Raw genomic sequence first — 22,411 nt, 5'->3', positions numbered from 1 at the left:
CGAGAGGGAGGCGCTGTTCTAGGGGTAGCCGGGCCTACGAAGGGCGCGTTTTCAAAGTCGTGTTCCACGTCGCTCCAGAACAATGCCAATAATACTGAGGGAAAGTATCCTTCACGAAACGTAAGTTCTGTCTCCAGTTTAAGCGAACAGCCCATGTAGATAAGTTTCATGGGCACAGCGCTCAGCTTACCAATTGTGTGAACTTGGGCAAGTGTGGAGGGAAGATCAATGGTCCCCCAAAGATGGCCACACCTATCCATTATTATAGATAACATATACAAGTTACGAGGGGCTAAGCACTCTTTTAAGTGAGCTTAGCATGTAAAGTGCATACGATAGGACTAAACTGTTAGCTATTAACTCATTTAATCTTCAAAACAACCCTAAAGGTAGGTACAATTATTATCCCTGAGGCACAGAGAGGTAAAGTTCTTTGCCTCAGGTCCCACAGCTAATAAGTGGTAGAAGTAGAATTAGAACCCAGGCAGTTTGGCTCCAGTCTGACCCTTAACCACTACGCTGCAATAATGTCAGACACACTGCAGTGATAAACAGTCTGAAAAGCTGACCCAATTACAAGGTCTGAAGAGAGCCCATCGGATTTAGCAACAGAAGGTCATGGGTAACTTTGAAGAAAGTATATCAGTGATGTGATGTGGGAGAAACCAGATTGCAGTAGCTGAGGTGAGATGGTCAGAAGAATCAAGGAGTTCAGGATATTTTCAAGATACTTAGCCTTGAAGAGAAGGAGAAAGGGTGATAACCATGGGTGGAGGGAAGCACAAGATTATTTATGAGAGTATTTTATTAATGGGGAAATTGTAGCTATATGTTGAGAGATAATAAACCAATGGAAGGAAAGAGAGGCTGAAAGTGCTAGGGGGAGGGGGGCCAGGAAGGTCTAGTTGATCCAAATAATGTGTTTTTATTTTTTATTTTATTTTTTTTTTGGCTGTGGCTTGCAGGATCTTAGTTTCCCGGACCAGGGATTGAACCTGGGCCCTCTGCAGTGAAAGCGTGGAGTCCTAACCACTGGACCACCAGGGAATTCTGCAGGAAGGTCTAGCTAAGATGAAAGGACGGCTTTTAGAGCCCAGGAAGAGAATTAGCCTTGGACTAAATGAGGAACAGACAGATTTGCTTCTGAGACCAGAAGAGGAAATAAAGATGTGGATGGATGTAGATAATATTAGAGAAGGAGAAGGAATCTTGAAAGCCTCAATTTTCTCTATGAAATAGAAAATTAAGTCATCTATAGCATATGGAAATCTTGTGAAGAGGAAGGTTTTCTTTTTAAATCGAGATTTTTATATTATTTATTAGTTCTATACAGTAAAATTCCGAGTAGTGAAGTTTTGATTGTTGTTTTCAGAATACCAGAAGAAGCTTATGTGGGCAAAGGTGATCAAGCAGCTCAGAGGTGATTCTAATGAATAATTGTGTAGTCATCCCTAGGAGTAAGACATTTGGATTAATCCAAAATTGGGATTATGTAGATAACAGAAGTACACTAGGACAAGGGGGTTAAGGGTGCTGATATAAGGATGATTGACGTGACACACCTCGGTGTCTAGACCGAATATCCCTGTGAAGGAAGTGAAGTCTAGACTGGCACCATCCATTATGTAGGTACTAGACACGTGTGGCTACTGAGCACATGAAAACTGGCTGCTGGTGCAAACAGAAATGTGCTGTAAATGTAAAATACACACAGAATTTCAAATAAAATCAGATGGTGATGGCTGGCTGAAGACCCCTCCCCACTTGCTGGGAACAACGCAAGGATTCTTGCCAGCCCGTTTTACTCAGCATTCTACTGGAGATTTTAACAGCTCAATAAGGCAAGAGAAAGAAATAAAAGGCATAAATATTAGAATGAAAGAAATAATATTGTCATTGTTCACAAATAAGATTATATCTGTGAAAAATAATCTACAAACTTTAGAGTTAATGAATGAATTTGGCAAGATTACTAGATGAAAGATTAATGCTCAAAATTTAATTGCATTCATTTATCTAATTTGAAAAAAAGTAAAATACCAAAAAAAAGTAAAATATCCCATTAATCATTTTGTATATTAATTACCGCTGACTTGATTTTTTTATTTTTTTGGCCGCGCTGCTCAGCTTGCAGGGTCTTAGTTCCTCAACCAGGGATCAAACCCGCACCCTCGGCAGTGAAAGCGCGGAGTGATACTAGAATATTTTAAGTTACGTATGTAACTTGCAATATATTTCTATTTCTAGTGCTGTCCTAGACGGTCTCGATGATGAGCTAGAGGTCTGAATGAAGTCAAAGAACCACCGTGGAGGGAACAAGGGAGACAGCTGGTGGGAGAGGAGTTGTGAAGAAAACAGGACCGTAGGTCTCAAGATTTCAGAGGTGGCCGCAGTTCTTTGCAAGCCAACGTCCGTGTTGCCGCCTAGGAATCAGTTGCTGAAGTGGGGGCACAGTTCATTGGAATGAGAGGTGAGGTCATCAGATGGCATTAACAGGGAGACAGGAGCCAGTAATCTAGTTCAGGGTTTCTCCCCTCAGCCCTGTTGACCGTTTGGGCTGGATAATTCTTTGTTATGGGGGTGAGGGTGTGGTGCTTGCCTTGTGCTTTGTAGGTTGTTTAGCAGTTATCTCTGGCCTCTGCCCGCCAGATGCCAGCAGTACCCCCTGCCCTCGGTTGTAACAAACTGTCTCCAGATATTGAAAATGTCCCAGGATGAGAGGTGGCAGTGGAGTGGGGAGAACTGGCACAGAATAGCCCCTGATTGAGAACCACCAATCTAGTTGGATGCTCTGAACCTCAAAAGAAGGTGGAAAAGGAATGGTCTTTTTTTTTTTTCTTCCAGTTTTATTGAGATATAATTGACATACAGCACTGTGTAAGTTTAAGGTGTACAGCATCATGATTTGACTTACATACCTTGTGAAGTGATGACCACAATAAGTTTAGTGAACGTCCACCATCTCATACAGATGCAAAATAGAAGAAAAAAATGTTTTTTCCTCGTGATGAGCTTTCATATAAACATACAGCACTGTTTATACATTCTGTTTATCATGCTGTACGTTACATCCCTAGTACTTATTTATCTTATAACAGGAAGTTTGTACTTTTTGACCACCTCCATCCAATTCCCCCTCCCGCCCCACCCCTCTGGTAACCGCAAATCTGATCTTTTTCTATAGGTTGGTTGGTTGGTTGGTTTGTTCGTTGAAGTACAATTGACCTACAACACTATGTTAATGCCTGGTGCACAACATACTAATTTGATATTTCTATACATTTCAAAATGATCACCACCGTAAGTCTAGGAAAGGTAATGGGCTTTAGGTGATAATAACATAGTAGGCATTTGCAGACAGCACCTCTAGCTTTGCAGAGTATGGTGTACAATGAGCAAGTAAGAGCTGATTAGAGTCTAGTTTCCATCCTCATAAGCCATGTAGATACAACAGGTATTTTCAAAATATTAAACTGATATGATGCCCAATGACCTTTGAATCTCAAAAGTTAATTTTCCTGAGTTCCTAATGAGATAATAGTTTCAAACCCCAGGCCCTATTGATACAGAAAAAAAGATTGTCTTAATTTTATAAATAAGAGACAGTCTCTTCATCTTTTTTTAAAAAATAAATTTATTTATTTTATTGTATTTATTTTATTTTTAGCTGCGTTGGGTCTTCGTTGCTGCGCGTGCGGCTTTCTCTAGTTGCGGCGAGCGGGGGCCACTCTTTGCTGCAGTGCGCGGGCTTCTCATTGTGCTGGCTTCTCGTGTTGTGGAGCATGGGCTCTAGGCACGTGGGCTTCAGTAGTTGTGGCATGCAGGCTCAGTAGTTGTGGCGCACGGGCTTAGTTGCTCCACAGCATGTGGGATCTTCCCGGGCCAGGGCTTGAACCCGTGTCCCCTGCTTTAGCAGGCAGATTCTTAACCACTGTGCCACCAGGGAAGCCCTTCTTAGTATGTTTTTGAGGTTCATCTATGTTGCTATGTTTATCAGTAGTTTGTTCCATTTTCTTAACGTCTGTTTTCTTTTGCTTAATTTCCATTGAGTGGATATAGCATACGATGTTTTCTCATTCACCAGTTGATGGGCTTTTGTGTTGTTTCCAGTTTGGGGCTCATATAAGACTATTACGAACATCTTTGTGTACAATCTTTGTTGGGGCATGTTTTCATTTCTCCTTGATACTTAGGGATGGAATTGCTGGGTCTTACCCTTACATTTTATATTTTTAACAACTAAATGCCTACTAGATGGTGAGAGTAAACATGAATTTCTGTATCCTGCACCCAAACATGACGAGTTTGTTAGCAAGGTAATTAGCTTCAGTTCTTTTTTTTTTTTCTCCTTGACACCTCTCCTGTTGAAATCATTGGAATATTTTCATTTTATATAATGTTTTGTAATCTACAATTATGTGGATTTCACTGTTTTTTTTGATTTGGTGTGCTTAATGATTCTTTTAAAGCTTAGATTTACTTTTTATTTCACTGGAATAAAACCCCTAGGGATACTTTCAGACAAGATCATGAGCGGTAGACTGAATCTTTGCATGTTTGAAAATGCCCTCAAACTTGAATCATAGCTTGGGCATAGAATTCTAGCTTCAGAGTACATTTTCTCAGAATTTTGAAGCTCTCAGGTGTTGTAACTGGTCTGGCTCCTGAATGTCTTACACTTATTCCCACGGAGGTGGAACGCGTCCTGCTGCTAAATTCTATGAGCTCTGCCAACCCTTCGGTGTTAAAAGATTCCTTTATAAAAGCGTCTTGCTTAAGAAAGCCCTCCCTGTCCTAAGGAGAAAATGTATTTCACATTTCCTTCTGATATACTTACTTAAATTTAACCATCTATTCTACCGGAATTAATTTTTGCAACTGGTATAGAGATTGAAATTTCTTGCTCTCAAAATGGATAGGTAACTGACTCACAGCTTCTTTTCTCTATTTTGAAATGTAAATTTTACCATTTACTAACCTCCCATGTAGTCTTAATTAATGTATTGATCCATGTCAATGAAGAGTTCCTACGACTTAAAAATGACTTGCAGAACCATACATAAAGTATGGTATTTATATCCAACAAAGCAAAACAAAATCCACACATACACGTGTTTATATGTATTTATATCTGTGTATGTGTGGTAAATATACAGAAGAGAATTTGGAAGGTTACCATACTAGTATTACATTTATCGAGGGTAGTGGGATTGGAGTAGAGGAATTTTGCTTTATCTGTATTTGAATTTAACATCAAGAATATATTTGGATACACAGCTGACAGCCTATCGAAAACCCCAGGCAGGCCTCCGAGGAGCCATAATCCTGGAGGCCCCGGCCCCCAGGAGACATAATCCCTGCGCTCCGGCCGGGACCCTAGGAACCGCGTCCACAAGTCCAGGGGGCCGGCGTGGCAGGCGCCGGGCTCACTCCGGGAGGGGGCGGGCGCCGCGAGCCCCGTCCCGCAGGGGCGCTTGTGCCTCTGCCCGGCGACCGGGGAGTCCGGGGGGCGCGGGGGACAGGAGCGGAGCGGACAGAGAGGCCCGGGCGCCGCCGGTCCTTGTTGTTGTTTACGCTGCGGGCGCGCAACGCTGCCTGCCCGCCCGCCCGCTCCAACAGGTCCTCAGCGCGCCTGCCGCCGCGCCCCGGGTGCTAGACCGGGCGGCCGCCGTGGGGAATGGGATGAACAAGGTCCTGCCTGGCCTGTATATCGGCAACTTCAAAGTTTCCAGCACGCTCACAGATGGTGCCAGGCTGCTGCTTGCCAGACCTCGGTTTGAGCAGCAAAGGACTAAGTTCTCCTGAGATTTCGTGCTCAGGAGGAGCTTGTGCACGTGCCCGTGGGCGAGCTGACGACCCCACGGGGGACCTTCCAGCTGCATTCACACTCGTTACCACGGTGCCCATGGCTCTAGACAGCCGTCCACCAGTAACCTGTAGTCCTGAAGAATAAATGTCATCATCCAATGGTGTTGGCTGAGCATTTATGCACTTAAATGGGTGGACAGAGCCTGTGCTTATGGGAAAGAGTAATCCCAGGGTGGCGTATGCATGCGGACGGGGCTGCAAGAGAATAGAAAGGAGCACAGAGCAGAAGGGGCAGAAGCATCTCCAGGAGTCACTTCTGTTTTCTTTGGGGCCCAACAGTCAGTTTTCTCATTTGTGGTATCAAGGGTGGTTGTATTCAAAAACAAATAATTTTATCCCCAAACCACCTTTTTTGTTATTGTTTATCTTAATCTGTGTTGCAAAAGTATATGGGGTGATGAAAATACTCTAAAATTAGATGATGGTGATGGTTAAACAATTCTGAATATACTAAAACCCACTGAATTGTATACTTTAAAAGGGTGAATTTTACGGTATGTGAATTAGCTCAGTAACAGTTTTTTAAAAGAGGAAAAAACGTATATTTAAATAATCTTTAAAATTCAAGTCCTGGGTGGAGTCAGAATCTGGAAGAGCCTGGCCTGGAGTGCCTTGCGCTGCTCTGGAGACACCCCCCCCCCGCCCCCCCCGCCCCCCCCGCCGCCCCGCTGCTCCGAACGCCTCTCCCGCCTTGGCCGCCCCACCTTGTCTGGGCGCCAAAAGCTCCAGCTCGACCTTGTTTCACCGCTTGTCTAAAATGCACATACTGGTGCGGACCGGAAAACCACATTCTGGTGAAAATGCTGCCTGCCTGTGGGACCCTAAATAATTCCAGTTCCTGCCGAATTCAAAACTCACTGAGGCCACAACTTCAGATAGTTAGGGGGGGAGGCTGGGACGAGTCCTGTGTGATGGACGTAGAGGCTGCCTGGGGTTGCTGGAGCAGTTAAGAGAGTCTTAAAATAAAACCAACATTTTAAAATTAAAAAAAAAGAAAAGAAAAAAGAAAACCCCAGGCAGGAGCCCCTGCTTTTCTCTGGATAGTTACTTCACTGTTCTCTCTGGTGACCTTTGCTCCCCAACCTTTGCACGGTCACCCAGTGCCTATTTACATTTTCCAGGTCCAACTACATAGGAAAGACTGACTCTCAGTCCTGATTCCAAACACCTGTGGAAAGGATTCTGACAGTCCAGCTTCAGTCAGGTGCCCATTCTGGCCAAACAGGGGGGACAGGCAGATAAAAATGATACAAAATGACCAAAACAGATTATCTCCACTTCACCCTTCAGAAACATGAGATTCAACTAAGTAGCTTCTCCACAGTCATGTAACTTTTAAGAGAAGGTAGGAGCAGAACTTTTGAATGTAGGTCGGTTGGACTTCAAGGCTCATGCACCATCCATCACATTCTTAGAGATATTTAGCTTGGAACAAACCTAGGTCAGACATGTGCTAACTGTTCTTAAGCATCTGGAAAGGAGTTACAACTAGTCTATAAGTGTTAGAACTATGACGATTCAGATAGATTTTCCCTCCATTGAAGAGGAAAAAAAAAAACCAACACTGTATGAAACCTGTCCAAACAGAACAGTTTATCTCAAGCTCTCTTTCGCTGAGATATTTCAAGCTATGTTATATGGCCTAATGAACCATATGGTATGGATATTACAAGGCTGAGAGTATATGCCAGCTTGAAGTTTATTTCAAAATGGCATATTTTGCGCCATTCATACAAAGGATGAAAAAAACTAAAGAATTAGTTTTTTAATTTTTAGATAAGTAGATTGATAATTTTTCAAAAGGAAATACACCATTAAGCACACACTTATTTTAAGTGTTGAAAAACCTTAAGTCCAATCCCACTATAATGTATTTCAAAGGCAAGGTTCAAATTTATTCACCGTGGTTAAATTGCATTTTATATTTGCTGAAAGAAATGTCATTGCAATATCGTTATATAGATGTTTTCATTTATTGTATACATATTAGGTACACAGCTTAAAAGGAATAAAAACCCTTCTCTCTAGAACACAAGACAATAAATAGAACAAAGACTGGCACTATTATACAAATGGAATTAATGAACATACATAAGAATAAGTATGTGATTTTCAACCACATTCATATTACGCAGTTTTAAAACTATCTAACCTTTTACAATGACTAAATCCTTACTTGAAACTGTAGAGTTGGTGAAGGATGTATGCCATTTAAGTATTAGTTCAGAGACTTACAAAACAATTTTACTGGTGGTATTTATGTGTGGGGAGCAGAGACCTACTTACTGTGTATGACTATCATGTTTTAGGAGACATGATGAAGTTTTTATATTACAAGGAAGAAATCAATTTTAAGTATTAGTTATTTTAGAAATACTACCTAAACTAGGATGACATTTATGAAATATTATATATTCCTTCTCTAACTGCCTTCTATTAGTCTATAAACTATATCAAAAGAAGTGATGGAAGTTAAAATTTTTAACATTTTGGATAGTCAAGTCAGAAAAGGAACTAAAGAAAGGAACTCAGATTTAAAGTTCTGAATGCCCACTAGGTTTGACACATTTTCTTTCTTCCAACAAAGTATCTTCTCTTAGAAATGGAGTATTTAGTTAACTATCCCTCTTGGAGACCTCGGCTACAATAAAAAAAGAGGCCAAGAGACCACAGATGCAGACTCACTGGCATTGCTGGAGAGTGACAATGAAGAACCAGGGGCAGAGTCCCAGGGACACAGGAGACCACAGCAGTCTGGGCTACTAGAATTGGGTGACAAAGCAAGCTAACTCTGTCTTCACAAAATTTACCTGTCTTAGAGGAAAAGTCAGTCTATTGAGATCGACAAGGTAGGATTAGCTTTCCGACACACAGAAGGCAACACCTGCTATAGAGTGGACATTACTAGGAGCGCTGACTGCCGTGAATACTTAGGTACTTGGCGACTCTTGACCTAAGGGACATGCAAAGCCACAACCAACCAACCAACCAAACACCCTCAGAATAATACAACCCACTCGTATCAGAGCTTCACTTCTCTTCTGTCGTGTCAGCCTCCAAGTACAGGCGGCACAGGGCTGCATTGGGGCGGCACACAAAAGCGTCAGTTTCACTTCCCAACTCTGTTAACTGCTCCAATGAAGACACACAAGGGTAATGGTCTTTTAACATATCTGGCAATTTTGAAGTCTTCTCTTGAAGACGTCGAGAACGTCTAACTGGTGTGAGAAACTTTAGCTCTTTAAATGCAGAATTTGTTTCATCAAACTGCATCTTCTTTTTCACACTAAAAAAACCACAAAATTATTCCCAGAGTTAAAAAACACGTGAACATTTTCACTTTGCACTTTTATGCTGTTTATCATACTATAACTTGTATGTTACAACCATGTGACTGCTTGTCCTACAGAAAGAGGTCCTGCAATAAGTAAGGAACTTACTCATTTCTCTGTTGTTACAACTTGTACACAGTAGGATACTTGAATATCTATAGAATTGGCTAATTGCTCAATTCCAAAACCCACTGTTATTAATAATACACAGAGATAAAAGTAAAATGATGTAAAAGTTTTTCTTTTTTAAAATGGCAATATTTAGGGAAAAGCAAAGCAAATACAGTATTTAAAAGGCAAAATGTTCCAATCACATTTTGTTTGTTTCAAACCTTTCTATTAACAAATAGTTCTAATCGGAAGCTATCTTAAAGATTTTAAAATACCACATGCATTATCCTAAGCATAAAAACAAATCAGAGCACATTATATTTTAAAAGTTTACCTTTGCAAGTATGGAGTAGTAGACACATTATATTTAATTAAGCAACCCGCCCTAGTTTCTGTATTGGGGGTTTTAACATCACTGGTTGTATCTTTTGTTTTGTCATCTTGCTCTTTTTCACAACCTTGAAATACCACATTTCTAGGATGCTTATTTTCTATTTCCGGTTTTTCTGACCCCAGATTAACACTTATATCGTCAATGGTGGCTTCTTGGATTTGTTCCTTGGTTGCACAAGCCTCCTCAATATTTTCTCCTATAGAAACAGATTTATAGATTAAGCTTTTGGTCAAATTTAAAGAACAAAATCAGAAGACAAAGTTATTTACAGTTGGCCAGATTTTCAAAATAAAAGAACCAAACTGCCATCTCCTAACCATTAGTTTTTCTAAGCAAATACTGCTAACAATTATTTAACAAATATTTACTATCTCCTATGTGTCAGGGGTTATAGATACAAATATAAGAAGGAAATCATCCCCATCCTTTAAAAAGCACATTCTGTGGAAGAGACATGCCTTAAAATAGTTATAAAATGAGGAAAATGCTTTAATTGAGGTAAAAACAAAAGGTTATGGGAACCCATAAAAAGAAATAACTGACTTTGCTTGAGGGACGGGGAGATGGCAAGGGAAGGCTTCACAAATGACGTTTAGGCAGGGTCTTGAAAAATGAGTACGAGACAAAGGAAGACAATTTTGGTATGAAGCTTAAAAGAAAATGATCCATTAAGACATTAAACATTAAAGGGCCAGTGTGCTTAGAACATAGGGTAAGGAGCAAGGTGGAAATGCGGGAAGGAGGTGACGGGTTCAGACAGGTAGGAAGTTTCGGTTAAAAAAATTCACTGGAGAGACAGATACAATTCGATTTGGTCACTACACAGACGGTTTAGAATGGCAGGGAATGATCTGTGGGACGTCCCTGGCGGTCCAGCAGTTAAGACTCCCGCGCTTCCACGGCAGGGGCACGGGTTTGATCCCTAGTCAGGGAACTAAGATGCCACAGGCTGTGCAGTGCAAACAAAAAAAAAAATTTAAAAAAAAGGTAATGATCTGTGATGGTAAGAAGACAAAGCTGTTATCACAGCCTGAGCAAGGTGGTAGAGGTGGGCAGTGAGAAGGAAGGGCCCAAGTTCAGTGTTATTCCTGAGTCAGGACTTAACAAATTAATGCATATGAAGGTCTGAATGAGTGTGGATGTGTGTTAGGGGCATTCCTTCTAAAATTTCTTGCTTCAGAGTCTTTAATGACAAAGGAGGATTTTTTCTTTCTTTTTTTTTTTCTTTTTTTGGGAGGAAGAGATGGTGGTATGAGGAAGCAGTGAGGGAAGACAAGGAGTTCCAAGTAAAACATGTTAGATGTGAAATACTTGTGAGACATCCTGGTAAATCCATTGAGCTGAAAAGACCTTTAGATTTGGTTATTAGGAAATTATTAGGTTTTTTTCCTTTTTTTAAATTGATACAGATTTTTACTAAGTGATGACTTTAGTTACATGATAAAGTGAATGTGGTTTAGTGAGGGTAAGTTGAAGTGAGGAGAGAGGGAATATCGATTCATTAATTCAACAAATATTTTTGCAGTAGTACTGGGGCTGCAGTGGCGAGGAAGATCAGACCCAGTCCTTGACAACAGAGTTCAGAGTTTGAAAGACAAGACAAACAAACAAGCAATCAAGTGCATAAAATACTGCACAGAGAAAACCAGCGAGCACAAAACAGGGCATATCATCTAGTTGGGTTGAGAGGAAAGGTGGACATCAGGGAAGGCTACCTCAAGGAAGTGACAGGTGAACTGTGGTCTAAAGGATAAATAGGAATTAGGTTAAAAGTAGAAGACTGGCTTGAAGAGACCCAGAGGCAAGAGAGATAGTACAGCCCCTTCTAGGAAATAAAAAAAAAGTAAAGAAAGAAATCAGGGATGTGGAGGAGAGGGAGTGACAAGAGAGGCTGGGTATCAGGAATCTAAGCAGATAAGTGACGGGGCATTTTGGTTGCAGTCTTGAGAACAGATTGGAGCCAGAGCAGAGAAGCAGGAAACTAAGGAAACCATTGCTGTAGCCCACGTAAGAGCTGTCAGTGATCATGACTATAGCAATGAGAGTAAGGATGGAGAGAAGTGGATGGATTTTAAGAGATGCTTAGGAAGTTAAACTGAATTTGATTGGCTAGGAAACAGGGGTGGGAAAGTGGGGAAAGAGAGAAGGAGTGAAATATAACCCCAAGATTTCTGGCTTGGAGAACTCGACAGTGTCGGTCACTGAGGTAGGGAACCAAACTAAGGAAAAGGTTTAGGGAAAAATGATGTAGTCAAGTTTGGATTTGTGGGATTGAGGAATCTGAGAGATACCCAAGTGGTGCTTCTCTCTCTTATTATTTGTCTTATACTTCCCAAAGATGTTTTCTTGCTGTTTACAAATAATTTTAATTTGTAAAATGGATTTTATACCTAGAATTTATAATTATACATTTCGAAAGCCAAGAGTTTATGGATAGCATTTCTTTTTCCATCTAAAGATAAATATTCTACCAGCTGGAAAGATTCTACTAACTAGTATGATTCTATTAAGGAAAAAAAAGGTAGAATAACTGAATCAGGTTTAAATGCTGGTTTTCTCTTTCTAAATATCTCTAGAGCCAGCGAGAATTATGAGGAAGAAGGTTCTATAAAATTCTTATTTCTACTTTGCTGTCTTTAGCACAAAGACACAGGATTGGGTTATACTTTAAAAAAAAATTTTTTTTTAATTGAGGTATAAATGACATACAACATTATATTAGTTTCAAGTGTACAACATGATTTGATATTTGTATGTATCATGAAATGATGACCAGAACATATTGTGAAATGAAAACATCTGTCCCCATACATAGTTACACATTTTTTTTCTTGTGATGAGGACTTTTAAGATCTACTCTCTCAGCAACTTTCAAATATGCAATACAGTGTTATTATCTACAGTCACCATGCTGTACTTTGTATCCCCAGGACTTATTATTTTATAACTGGTAATTTGTATCTTTTGACGCCCTTCACCCATTTCAATGGTTTGGGCTATTCTTAAACCTTTCTGCTCCTTTGGTTTGTGGTATACTAGTCTTTCCTGGTTTTTCCTCCTGTCTCCCTGACCATTCCCTCTTAAGCTCCTTTATTAAATATAGCCAGTAAGATCAGAGCATATACATCTGTATGTTCCACTGGGGCATAATAACAGCAAACATAAATAGAAATATTCTCTGTTGAACCAAAAAGTCTTATAGATCATCTAGTCAAACTGCCTCATTTTTAAGACAGGAAATTAAGGCCTAGAAAGGTGAGGTAACTTTCACAGACACATGATAACAAATTTGGGCTTCAAACCAGACCTCCTAATTAAAAATTATTTATACTACGTAAAGCCAATGAATTTCAGAGGTATGTCAACAGAAGTATGAGGAAAGAAACAACTTAAATATTTTAAAAGTTTAAAAAGATAAAAGAAAAATAATTCAGCAAATAAATTTAATTAAATCACAATTCACTTGAAGAAAACAAAAGAAACTAACTTACCAAATTTAACTTTTTCTTGACTCTTCATTGTCAGAATGTCAACAATTGCATGTCGCATCTCTTCAATAGGCTTAATTTTTTTTAATGAAGAAAGCAGACCCATGTAAGTTTTATATTCTCAGACATTAACTAAGGTTGTCCAAGTTGAAAATATTAAAACCAGTGATTAAATTTCATATTTTATAATAAAGCAATGGTTCTTGGGCCATTTTTCTCAGAACACTTATTTTGCCACTCAAATTGAAAAAAATGACTGTCTTTTCCAAATAAAAATGAACTTAAGGGATAGAATTTCATCAGTTTAAAAAACTTCCCCATAATTTTTCTTAAGCCTATGGTAAACATGCTTGCCTGATAGGAACAAAATGAATGAACAAATAGCAAATTAAGACTATTAATATCTATCAAAGAGCTGATTATATTGTTTCTCTAAATTTATATTAGTTTATTCCTTTTCCCCTATAGCTAAGTCCATGGTTATATTTTTGTTTCACATGCTATTAAATGCATTTCTGAAGAGTTCAAGGTTCATCAGCCTAATATTTCACTTATTCAAAAATTTAACAGTTTAGTAAAGCATCCATTATATGTCAGATATTATAAGTACTTACTATGTTCCTTTGAACCATGATGCCTGCTAATGCAATATATTCAAAATATTATACAAAAGAGAAGCTCAGGCTCATATTCTTAATTCTAGAACTTAGTCCTGAACTACTCACCCATCTGGCTTTTAATTTTCTTGGCTAATTTTGATCCCTGTTTTCCAGTTTCTGCTCTGGTCTCACATCTTTCTCTTTACACTACTGCTTTCTCTGTGAACACCTGGCTCTAGTTTTGCATCCTAGCTATACTGTCACAAGCTGCTGTAAGTAACGTCCCTTCTGGTTCAATGTAGTAGGGACCTAACATTCTCTTCCAGGTGAGATTCGGTGAAATACAATTACCCTTCAGCAAAGTGTTTTACACATAATAGCCATAGAGAGAATATCTGCTGAATATTTGATTTTTGATTCAGGTGAAAGATCAAATAGCATTTGCTGATTTTGCTGATACTAAAGGATATAGACCTTTCTTAAGAAAAGGCTAAAAAAGTTTTAAAAAAAACTCTCTTTGTAAACAATTTCCAAGAATGCGTTTCTGAGAAAATTGGTCAGAAGGAAATACATTTTAGGAATATCTGCCCATAAAGACAACAAAACCAATCAAGTCAAAAAAACCTCAAGATACCATTTTTTTCTATACCCAGGGTTTTTTTGGTAGCAGCACACAAGGAAGAGGTGACAGGTATAATATCAAACCACTATGGTGGTAATGTCAGAGACATTAGTTTATTGCCATTTTCTGGACCAAACATATGGCATATAAATGTGAGTCCATAAAGATATACTCCTAAAGTGAAAGAGAATTCTCTCACAAAGTCATCAGAATTTACTAACATTTTAAAAGTTAATTTAATTCCATTTGCTTTCTAGTCAATAAATACATTTTAATATTGAAAATTCAGTTTCCTAGATTTCTCAACTAGAGAATGTGCAAAACGATATGCTGTGCTAAAATATTTCTCACAGCACGTTTCATGAAATACACATTTCAGCTTATATCCATTTTCTAAGGTCTGATTATCCCTAGTACGTGAGCAAGTTTTAGAAGGTTGAGCAACAGCCTTTATAATATGCAATCCTTGTGGCCTTTAAACATTCATCACTGCCACATATATAACCACAATTTTATCAAGTTATGCGGTGATGTGTTCCAAAATAATTCTGAGTTATTTACACTGTAATAATAAAGACCAGTAAGTTTTAATCTCACCTGAGCTCCTGCCAGAATGGCCTTCTCATAGATTGCGATAATATTTTCAATAGGACTCGTAAGTGATTCAACACGTGCAAGGCATATCCAATATTTAACAAGTTTTTTGGCATCTGGAATATTTTTAACCAGGTCATCCAGTGTAACCAATACTTCTTGTTTTGGACATCCCTAAAATAGCAAGAAATAAAGTGAGTGATGTCATTTAGCCTACAAACTATGAACAATTAAGTAAACTTACTGTAATCAAGGTCAGTGATAAAGAGAGAAAAGGTTGGTAGAAAATTATTCATAAAATATTCACCATTATACTCCTTACTCCAGACTTGTTCTGAATGGCTAGCAAGAAGCATATCAGTCAAAAGTCAGAGACAGAAGAAAAAAGAAATACTAGTTGAGAAAAATATTAGTAAAAAAAGACTAAAACTCTACTTGATCTTGATGTTTATCCTCTCATATATTATGAGATTCTATTTGTTAATACTTTATTTAGAATTTTTGCATCTACCAAATGCTTATGAGAATAGCTTGCAAGTTTTTTCTTCAATTATCTTTGTCAAAAAGTTTTGATAGTAAGATTAAAATGAATCTGTAACGGTTTATGTAATTAAGAGCTATATATAGTTAAGTAGTAGGGCAGAAAAATTCCATAGTATCAATAAAAAAAAACCCCAGCAGAGCAGAAATAAGAAGAGAATCAGTTTCCCTGACTATAATTTTCACTGGTTGTCAGAACCACAAAAAGTTGAAAGATGCTCATGAAGACTAGAGAAAGGTTTGAAATCACACTCTATATGTTCAGTCTTGCTATGGATCTTAGATACTAGTGAGTGACGGGGAGATCAGCTCGAAGCTTTGTGACGACCTAGAGGGGTGGGATAGGGAGGGTGGGAGGGAGGCTCAAGAAGGAGGGGATATGGGGATATGTGTGTGCATATAGCTGATTCACTTTGTTGTAAGGCAGAAACTAACACAACATTGTGAAGCAATTATACTCCAATAAAGGTGTATAAAAAGAAATTCACAACTATAAGTGACAGTTAAACAATATATTAAGATGATTTTTTTATACATATTAAAATATACACGTATATATTTTTTTTTAAATTAAGGAGAAGTCAGGAAATTAAAAAAAAACACTCTGAAGTTGATTACCATACACGTAGGAATTCTGGTCCAAATCATAAAATTCTACAGTTCAAGGCCATGATGATGTTGGTTTAGATTAATGGGATTTTGTTTGCAACTATTTTAGTTAAATTTAATCTGTGATAATAATTCGTGTTGCTAGTCTTTGATAAAGTATGCGAATGAGTTGAAAAAAAAAATTGTAAATATATTGAATGAATGTAAAAACAAAAGTATCAGAGTGAATATCCACCCCCAGCCCACTCTATGGTAACACCTTAGAGGAATACAATATTTACAACTCAACTGAAAAAAATCTAAGTATCCATTTGATATATTTATATGAACTCAGTGAGAATGTAGTCCATTAAAGGCTAAAGAGAAACAATCTCATAATTAACAATAAGTCTCCATAACACTGCTCACACAGTAATTGGTAAAAAAAGATTGACAGTATAATTTAATGAGATAATGTTGATGGAGGTTAATTTGCAAACTATAAACTACTACACAAATATAAGATAAAGACTCTACCTCATTAATCAGGTTTAGGCATTCAGAAAATGTCTTGTTTACTTTTTCAGTAAACAATCGTTGTTCGTCTTCTTCTGCCATGGTAGTCCAGAAGGACCCAACTGGTTTTTCATTTTGTGCTTCAGGCTCAGGCTGGGTAACCACTGAGCTCGGAGGCCTTTTCATTACTCTTCCTTTGCCAGCTTTCCACTCACTCAGACGAGCCCTACAATTAGAAGCAGCATATATAAACATTACTGTGATACTGATAACAGAATTCTGTCAAATAGAGTGAAAGTTAAAAAAATATTTCAGGTCTTTAAGTAATTCTACACTAGTGGCACATACATAGTTCACCAGCTTGAAGAAAAAGAAATACAGAACTTATCAATGTTAATGATATGCTCACAAAGACCCCAAGAATGCATTTTTAAATGGAGAGGTTATAAAATATTTCTCAATTTTCTTAAGCATTTTAACTTAGATTACATAAAACAACCTAATTAAACACACTCAAACACAATAACTTAGGACATACTGTTCCACAATATAAATTTGCTTAAATTGATCTGCATATGACTGAAGAGAATCCATGTACAAAAAGCTCTAATACATTCAAGGAAATGATAAGCCAAATTCACAAATGGTACCCTACTGAAAATGAAGCTAACAAAATTACATCTACTTACTTTCTCTCCTCCGCAGTTTCTCTGGGCTGAGTCCATCTACTATCAATAGCTGCTTTCACCATGGTATGTCTGCGCTGGTCAATGCTTTCTGACTTTTCTATCAGTTTAGTATTAGAAGACGAAGCAGGCCTGGCTACCATTTCAGATGTCATGCTTCTTGATAGTGTCTTATTTCTTTTTATGTCCTGAGAAGAACTGGTTTTGATAATAGACGAAACTGTATTTAACTGTAATAATTCTTTCTCTCGAGGCCCTTTCCGAACTGTAACACTGGCAGACGTCCTACTGATGCCTTGTTTCATGGTGTCCTGGTTATTACTGTGGTGACTTCTAATAGAAGGTCGCACAAGTTGACTGCTCTGAGATGTAGTGCTCACAAATTTAGTGGCAGTCGTCATATGTGAGGCTCTATCACTTTTCACTGTTACACTGCTGGCGTGTACAGGCTGAGACTTTGTGGCTTTAGAGACAGTAGCTGAAAGTTTCTTTGTTGTTGCAGAACTCTCATCTTTGACTTGTAGAGGTTTTCTAAAGGAATTAATCTTAGACTGAACAATTTGGCCACGATAAGATCCAAGCACAGGTTTCTTGGGCATGTTAGCATCTTGCTTTGGTTTTTCTGTAGTCATTTGTTTCTTTTTACTGTTGTTTTTAAGGTGAAATGCTTGGCTTAATGTCATATGTTGACTTTGGGGGTCATCTTTAATTGGTAACAATGGCAGAGTTTGATTATTATCCTCAAAATTAGGTGTATCAACTGCTGTAGTTGAATTGGTTAATTCATTAGAAGGTTTTAAAGGAATACAGTTTTTTTCCATTGTTATATTATTCTTGATCCCAGTAGGTCTACCGACATTCTCTTTATCAGCCTAAAAGAGTTAAAGACAAATCAGTTAAAGACAAATCTTTCAGAAAGAGTTTAGGAAAAAACCTTCTTTAGGAATGAGGAGAAAGGGAACATTTAGGAGAGCTATTCCGTATCTTACCATTTTTGCCTTAAGTTCCAGAACTTTTGTCTCTTCTTGGATCTGGCCTTCAGATGTCTTCACTCTCTGGTCTCTACCACTTAAAAAAAACAAAAAACAAAAAAATCCGTACCAAGGAAGTTTCCTTTTCTGGGGGAGGTATGGGAGGATATAACAATTATCTGACTTTGCAGTTTTAAACTGAGGCAAGAACTGAGCTGAGATTTATTTGTCCTAAGCAAAACTCTTCTTTACTATAGGGTGATTTAATAGTGTAAACAAGACAGCTGAGGAATTTAAAGGTATTTTCTTACAAGCCTTAATACCCTCCCCCCATAATCTCATTCTAAACCATTCTCTAGTCATTCAAACAAGTCTTCAAAAATCTTTATTAAGCAACACTTTCCTTGGTTAGTTTTAAGTACTTAGTACCAGACTTAACATTGAAAAAAATTTTTTAAATAGCTCTCCCAAAAGAAATTCAAAAATTTCCACACACACTCACAACTTAATTTATTAATCAATGTGGATTTTAGTTTCTAAATAGCATTGCATTTAGAATATATATATACAAAGCAAAAACTTCTTCAAGAATTAAACTTAAACTCCTTTTTTACAGATATAGGCTAGTACAGGCTACAGTATAGGTTAGTACAGGCTGTGAGAATCTCTTAGCAATTGATTTTGTATTCCATGAACGAAGGAAAAAAAAGGGTCAGTTGGATATGCCTTGGATTCTAAGGCAGATTTCAAGTTCAGAGACGTAAAAATGTGAACAAAATGTACATTTTAGAGTCAACAAAATTTGATTTCTGTATAGTTGAGTTTAGAATGTTCTTTTCTTCCCATTGTGTATAAGAGTACTCTAAACCCCACAACCCAGTTGGATTCCTTATTTAAATAAGTAGTTGAGAGTCACTGTCTTATGTGAATTAATGTTCTCTTTGCTTTCTCTCTAGTAATCTCATTCCACCCCAAGGTTTTAAATAAATACCATCTACACACTGACAACTCCCAAGTTTATATCTGTAGTCCCATTCTCACCCCTGAACTTCAGACACATCGCTATTTGGCATCTCCACTTAGATGTCTTATTGCTGCCTCAAACTTAACTTGGTCAGAACAGAAGTCCGGATTCTCCCACCCCTCCCTCAGGCTTCCCATCTCAATATATGGTATCGCTATCTACTCAGTTATTCAAATCAAAAGTCTAGGATCATCTTTTGTCTTAAACAAAAAATCAGGATTTGTGAAAGAAAATGTTTATTCTAAAGAAAAGCAACTAATTAATGTAAAGTCAAAAAATTTAAAGAAATTTTTATTTGGAAACAATGCCAAACTTATATAAAGTTGCAAAATTATAAATAATTCAAACTCTTTATCCAGATTTGCCTATTGTTAACATTTTATCCCATTTGCATTATCATTTGCACTCTTTCTGAACATGTCTATGTGTGGAGTATACACAACTTTTTATCTGAACCTTTCAAGTTAAGTTACATACATGATGCCTCTTTACCCTTAAATACTTAAATGTTTATTTCCTAAAAATAGGAATTTTCTCTTACATAACCACAGAACAGTTATCAAATTCATAAATTTACCTTAACTATTTTAATCTATTGTTCATAGTTGAAAACTGACCTAATAATGTCCTTTATAGCATTTCCCCTTCCACTATTAAATACAGTACAAGGGTCAGGTATTGAATTTAGTTGTCATATCTCTTTAGCCTCCTTTACCCTGGAACATTCAGGATCATCTTCAACTCTATTTTTTCTTTTACATCCCATATCTAATCCATCACCAAGTCCTGCCAGCTCTATCTCCTAAACATAGCAGAATCTGAGTATTTTCCACCCTGGAGAAGGGTGTGAAGCATTCATCAAGACAAAATATATCAATAAGTAGAGTACCTAATATAAAGAAATACAAATTAAAATACTGGATTAAATAAAATGTTATTAAAATTCATTTCATCTTTAAAAAACAAAACTTTAAAAATGGGGCTACTAGAAAATTTTAAATTACATGTGTGGCTCACATTACATCTTTACTGGATAGCTGTGATATAATTTGACAGATGTGAAGTGAAAAAAATTTGACCTCACCTGGATAATATCTGATTTTCCTGTTTGTATGCAAAAAACGTTTTTCTTTTTAACAGATGCTCCTTGAGTTTTTGTCTTCTTTGCTCTAAATAACAAAAGAGCTACAGGTCAACATCAGCTGCAATAACAACATCAAATAAAATATTGACTAAATGAAGATTTAACTTCGAAAAATGTTCTACTTGAGATTACATCTTATGTATAACAGAAAATTTCCCAGTTCAGTACTGCCTTTGAGAAATAATCACATTTTGAAATGACTGTTACTATAACTGGTCCCCATAACCACTCTGTACAAGAATCACATTCTCTACTGTCTGAAAGTGAAAAGTCTGGAGAACATCATTTTCAACATACAGCTCCTGAAAGCCAAGTTTTAAGAAGCTAAATGATAGAGATGAGACACCAGACTCCAAGTTCTAATTTACCAGAATTGGGTGAGAATTTCTTTCCTGTTTTCCCACGTGTAGGACAAGAAATATCTATTATTTCTGAAGACGCGGCTAACCCTAGATTTCTATAAGGTCGAAGGCGACATGTGTTAAATCTGAAGCATCAGTTGAGCACTCCCGTCCCTCCAGAAATTAACTCCCGACTTAGGAGGCGGGAGCGCCCTGCGCAGACGCAGTCAGCTCGCAGCACTAACGCGGCCCCGCCCCCGCGGGCCCGGGTCCCCAAGGCCGGTCCCTGCCGGAACCCCGCACACCCCACCCCACCCCACTCCACCCCACCCCACCCCACCCCCTAGCTAAACGGATCCTCTCACTGAAGCCCGTCGCCGCCGCCAGTGGGTCGCGACCGCACGCGACGCGTTCAACCCGCACACTAACACCACGGAGCGGGCACCACTCCGATTGTCCATTTCACAAACGCCGAGAATGCGGCCACGAGAGGCCGAGCGCCCTGTCCAGACTTCTCGCACAACTGGACTGGGCGGAAACTGGTCTGCGAACCCAAGGCCCTGATGGCCCTGCCCGAGCCATCCCCCCGCGGCCGCCCCGGGCGCTCCCGGCACCGCGGCCCTCACCTCTGAACGCGGACTGGGCCCTCTGACTCGGGGGCAGCTGCAGGTCCTGGGGCACGGCTGGGGTGCTCATCGCAGCTCCGGGCAGGGGGACGCGTCTCCAGCTCGACCGCCACAGTCTCCCTCAAGTCGGCGCGGCCGCACACTGCCCCACTGCGCCCTGGGCTCGGCCTTAGACTGCGCGACCGCCGCCTCCGCCCATTGGTGCCCGGCGTGAATTGAATGGGCCAATGGCGAAGAGGGGCGGGGCCTGCTCTGTGTCTGCAGGGGCGGGGCTTGCGGCTGCCTAGTTCAGTTAGGACGTCTCGGGACTGAATCCCTAGGTTTTCAAACCTAAACAGCGCTCTTGTCCTGGACTTGGCAACTTGGGAGGAGTCGGACAGCTAAGTCCCGGCCCTGTAGCAGATAGCTCTCGTCTTGTAGACGCTCACAGTGCATTGAGAAAGGCAGAGGAGAAAAGTGCTGTTTGGCGTGTTCAGGGAGGAGGAGGATTATAAGTACCCACTACTGTACCTAGAGCATGTGTATTTACTTTTCACAAATATTACTTCATGGCGGCATCACAGCTCTGAAGTGGGAAGTTATCATCTCCTGTTTCACAGATAAGGTGACAGGCTCAGAAGTTATTTGTCCACGTTTGCACAGATTGCAAAGAGGAACTGAAATTAGGGTCTACTTTCCTCTGTGCCACCCAATTACCAGATGAGAAAAAGAGAGGAAGAGAAAGGGCTAAAACGGGGATAGACCTTTCTTTTATAATCCTGTGAAGGTAAAATCAGCATTTGTTGTATTCATTTTGTGTGTTTGTACGTTTAAGTGTGCTGCCATAATCTTTCAGTCCTCATCTAGAAATATTACCTTCATAAAACCCTCACAAACACCCAAAGGATAAGACAGAATGAAATAACTCAGAGCTAGATGGTTTTGTGGGTGGTGCAGGGGGAGAGAGGGAGAGTTCTGGGCTGTGCCT

The 22,411-nt window shown here is 39.0% G+C and overlaps 2 protein-coding genes across 4 annotated transcripts in view; one reads left to right on the top strand and one right to left on the bottom strand.

Moving 5' to 3' along the window:
* Window position 1: 1 nt before the first annotated feature.
* The window catches only part of VPS36 (vacuolar protein sorting 36 homolog), a 66,207-nt gene continuing 43,797 nt past the window's right edge, over window positions 2–22,411 (top strand). Inside the window, exons 1-2 of the mRNA XM_082365596.1 lie at window positions 2–120; window positions 2,248–2,470. The gene's annotated coding sequence lies outside the window, so the exon portion shown is untranslated. The remainder of the gene's footprint in view (window positions 121–2,247; window positions 2,471–22,411) is intronic.
* Window positions 7,820–21,635, bottom strand: CKAP2 (cytoskeleton associated protein 2). Of its 3 annotated transcripts, none has more exons than XM_082365438.1 (9): window positions 21,445–21,635; window positions 20,418–20,502; window positions 18,328–18,406; window positions 17,342–18,210; window positions 16,674–16,878; window positions 15,012–15,182; window positions 13,197–13,266; window positions 9,646–9,901; window positions 7,820–9,154 (listed from the first exon to the last, which is right to left on the bottom strand). In XM_082365438.1, exons 1-9 carry the CDS (start codon window positions 21,512–21,514, stop codon window positions 8,899–8,901), a joined length of 2,061 nt encoding a protein of 686 aa, XP_082221564.1. In that variant the 5' UTR covers window positions 21,515–21,635; the 3' UTR covers window positions 7,820–8,898. The 3 variants fall into 3 exon arrangements, with proteins under 3 accessions (XP_082221564.1, XP_082221566.1, XP_082221565.1); XM_082365440.1 differs by lacking the exon at window positions 21,445–21,635 and adding an exon at window positions 21,184–21,415; XM_082365439.1 differs by lacking the exons at window positions 20,418–20,502; window positions 21,445–21,635 and adding an exon at window positions 20,049–20,178.

This window comes from Balaenoptera borealis, assembly GCF_965194805.1.
Source record: "Balaenoptera borealis genome assembly, chromosome: 18".
Taxonomy (NCBI): Eukaryota; Metazoa; Chordata; class Mammalia; order Artiodactyla; family Balaenopteridae; genus Balaenoptera; species Balaenoptera borealis.
This window is presented reverse-complemented; position numbering and strand designations above follow the sequence as displayed.

Bases quoted from the DNA above. Each gene is read 5' to 3' on its own strand.
- CKAP2 (XM_082365438.1), bottom strand. From the start codon at position 21,514: ATGAGCACCCCAGCCGTGCCCCAGGACCTGCAGCTGCCCCCGAGTCAG. The intron at 13,267-15,011 runs GTGAGATTAAAA...AAAAAAATTAAG, and splicing joins CCATTCTGGCAGGAGCTCAG to CCTATTGAAGAGATGCGACA. The intron at 9,902-13,196 runs GTAAGTTAGTTT...CTGTTTCTATAG, and splicing joins TCAAGAAAAAGTTAAATTTG to GAGAAAATATTGAGGAGGCT.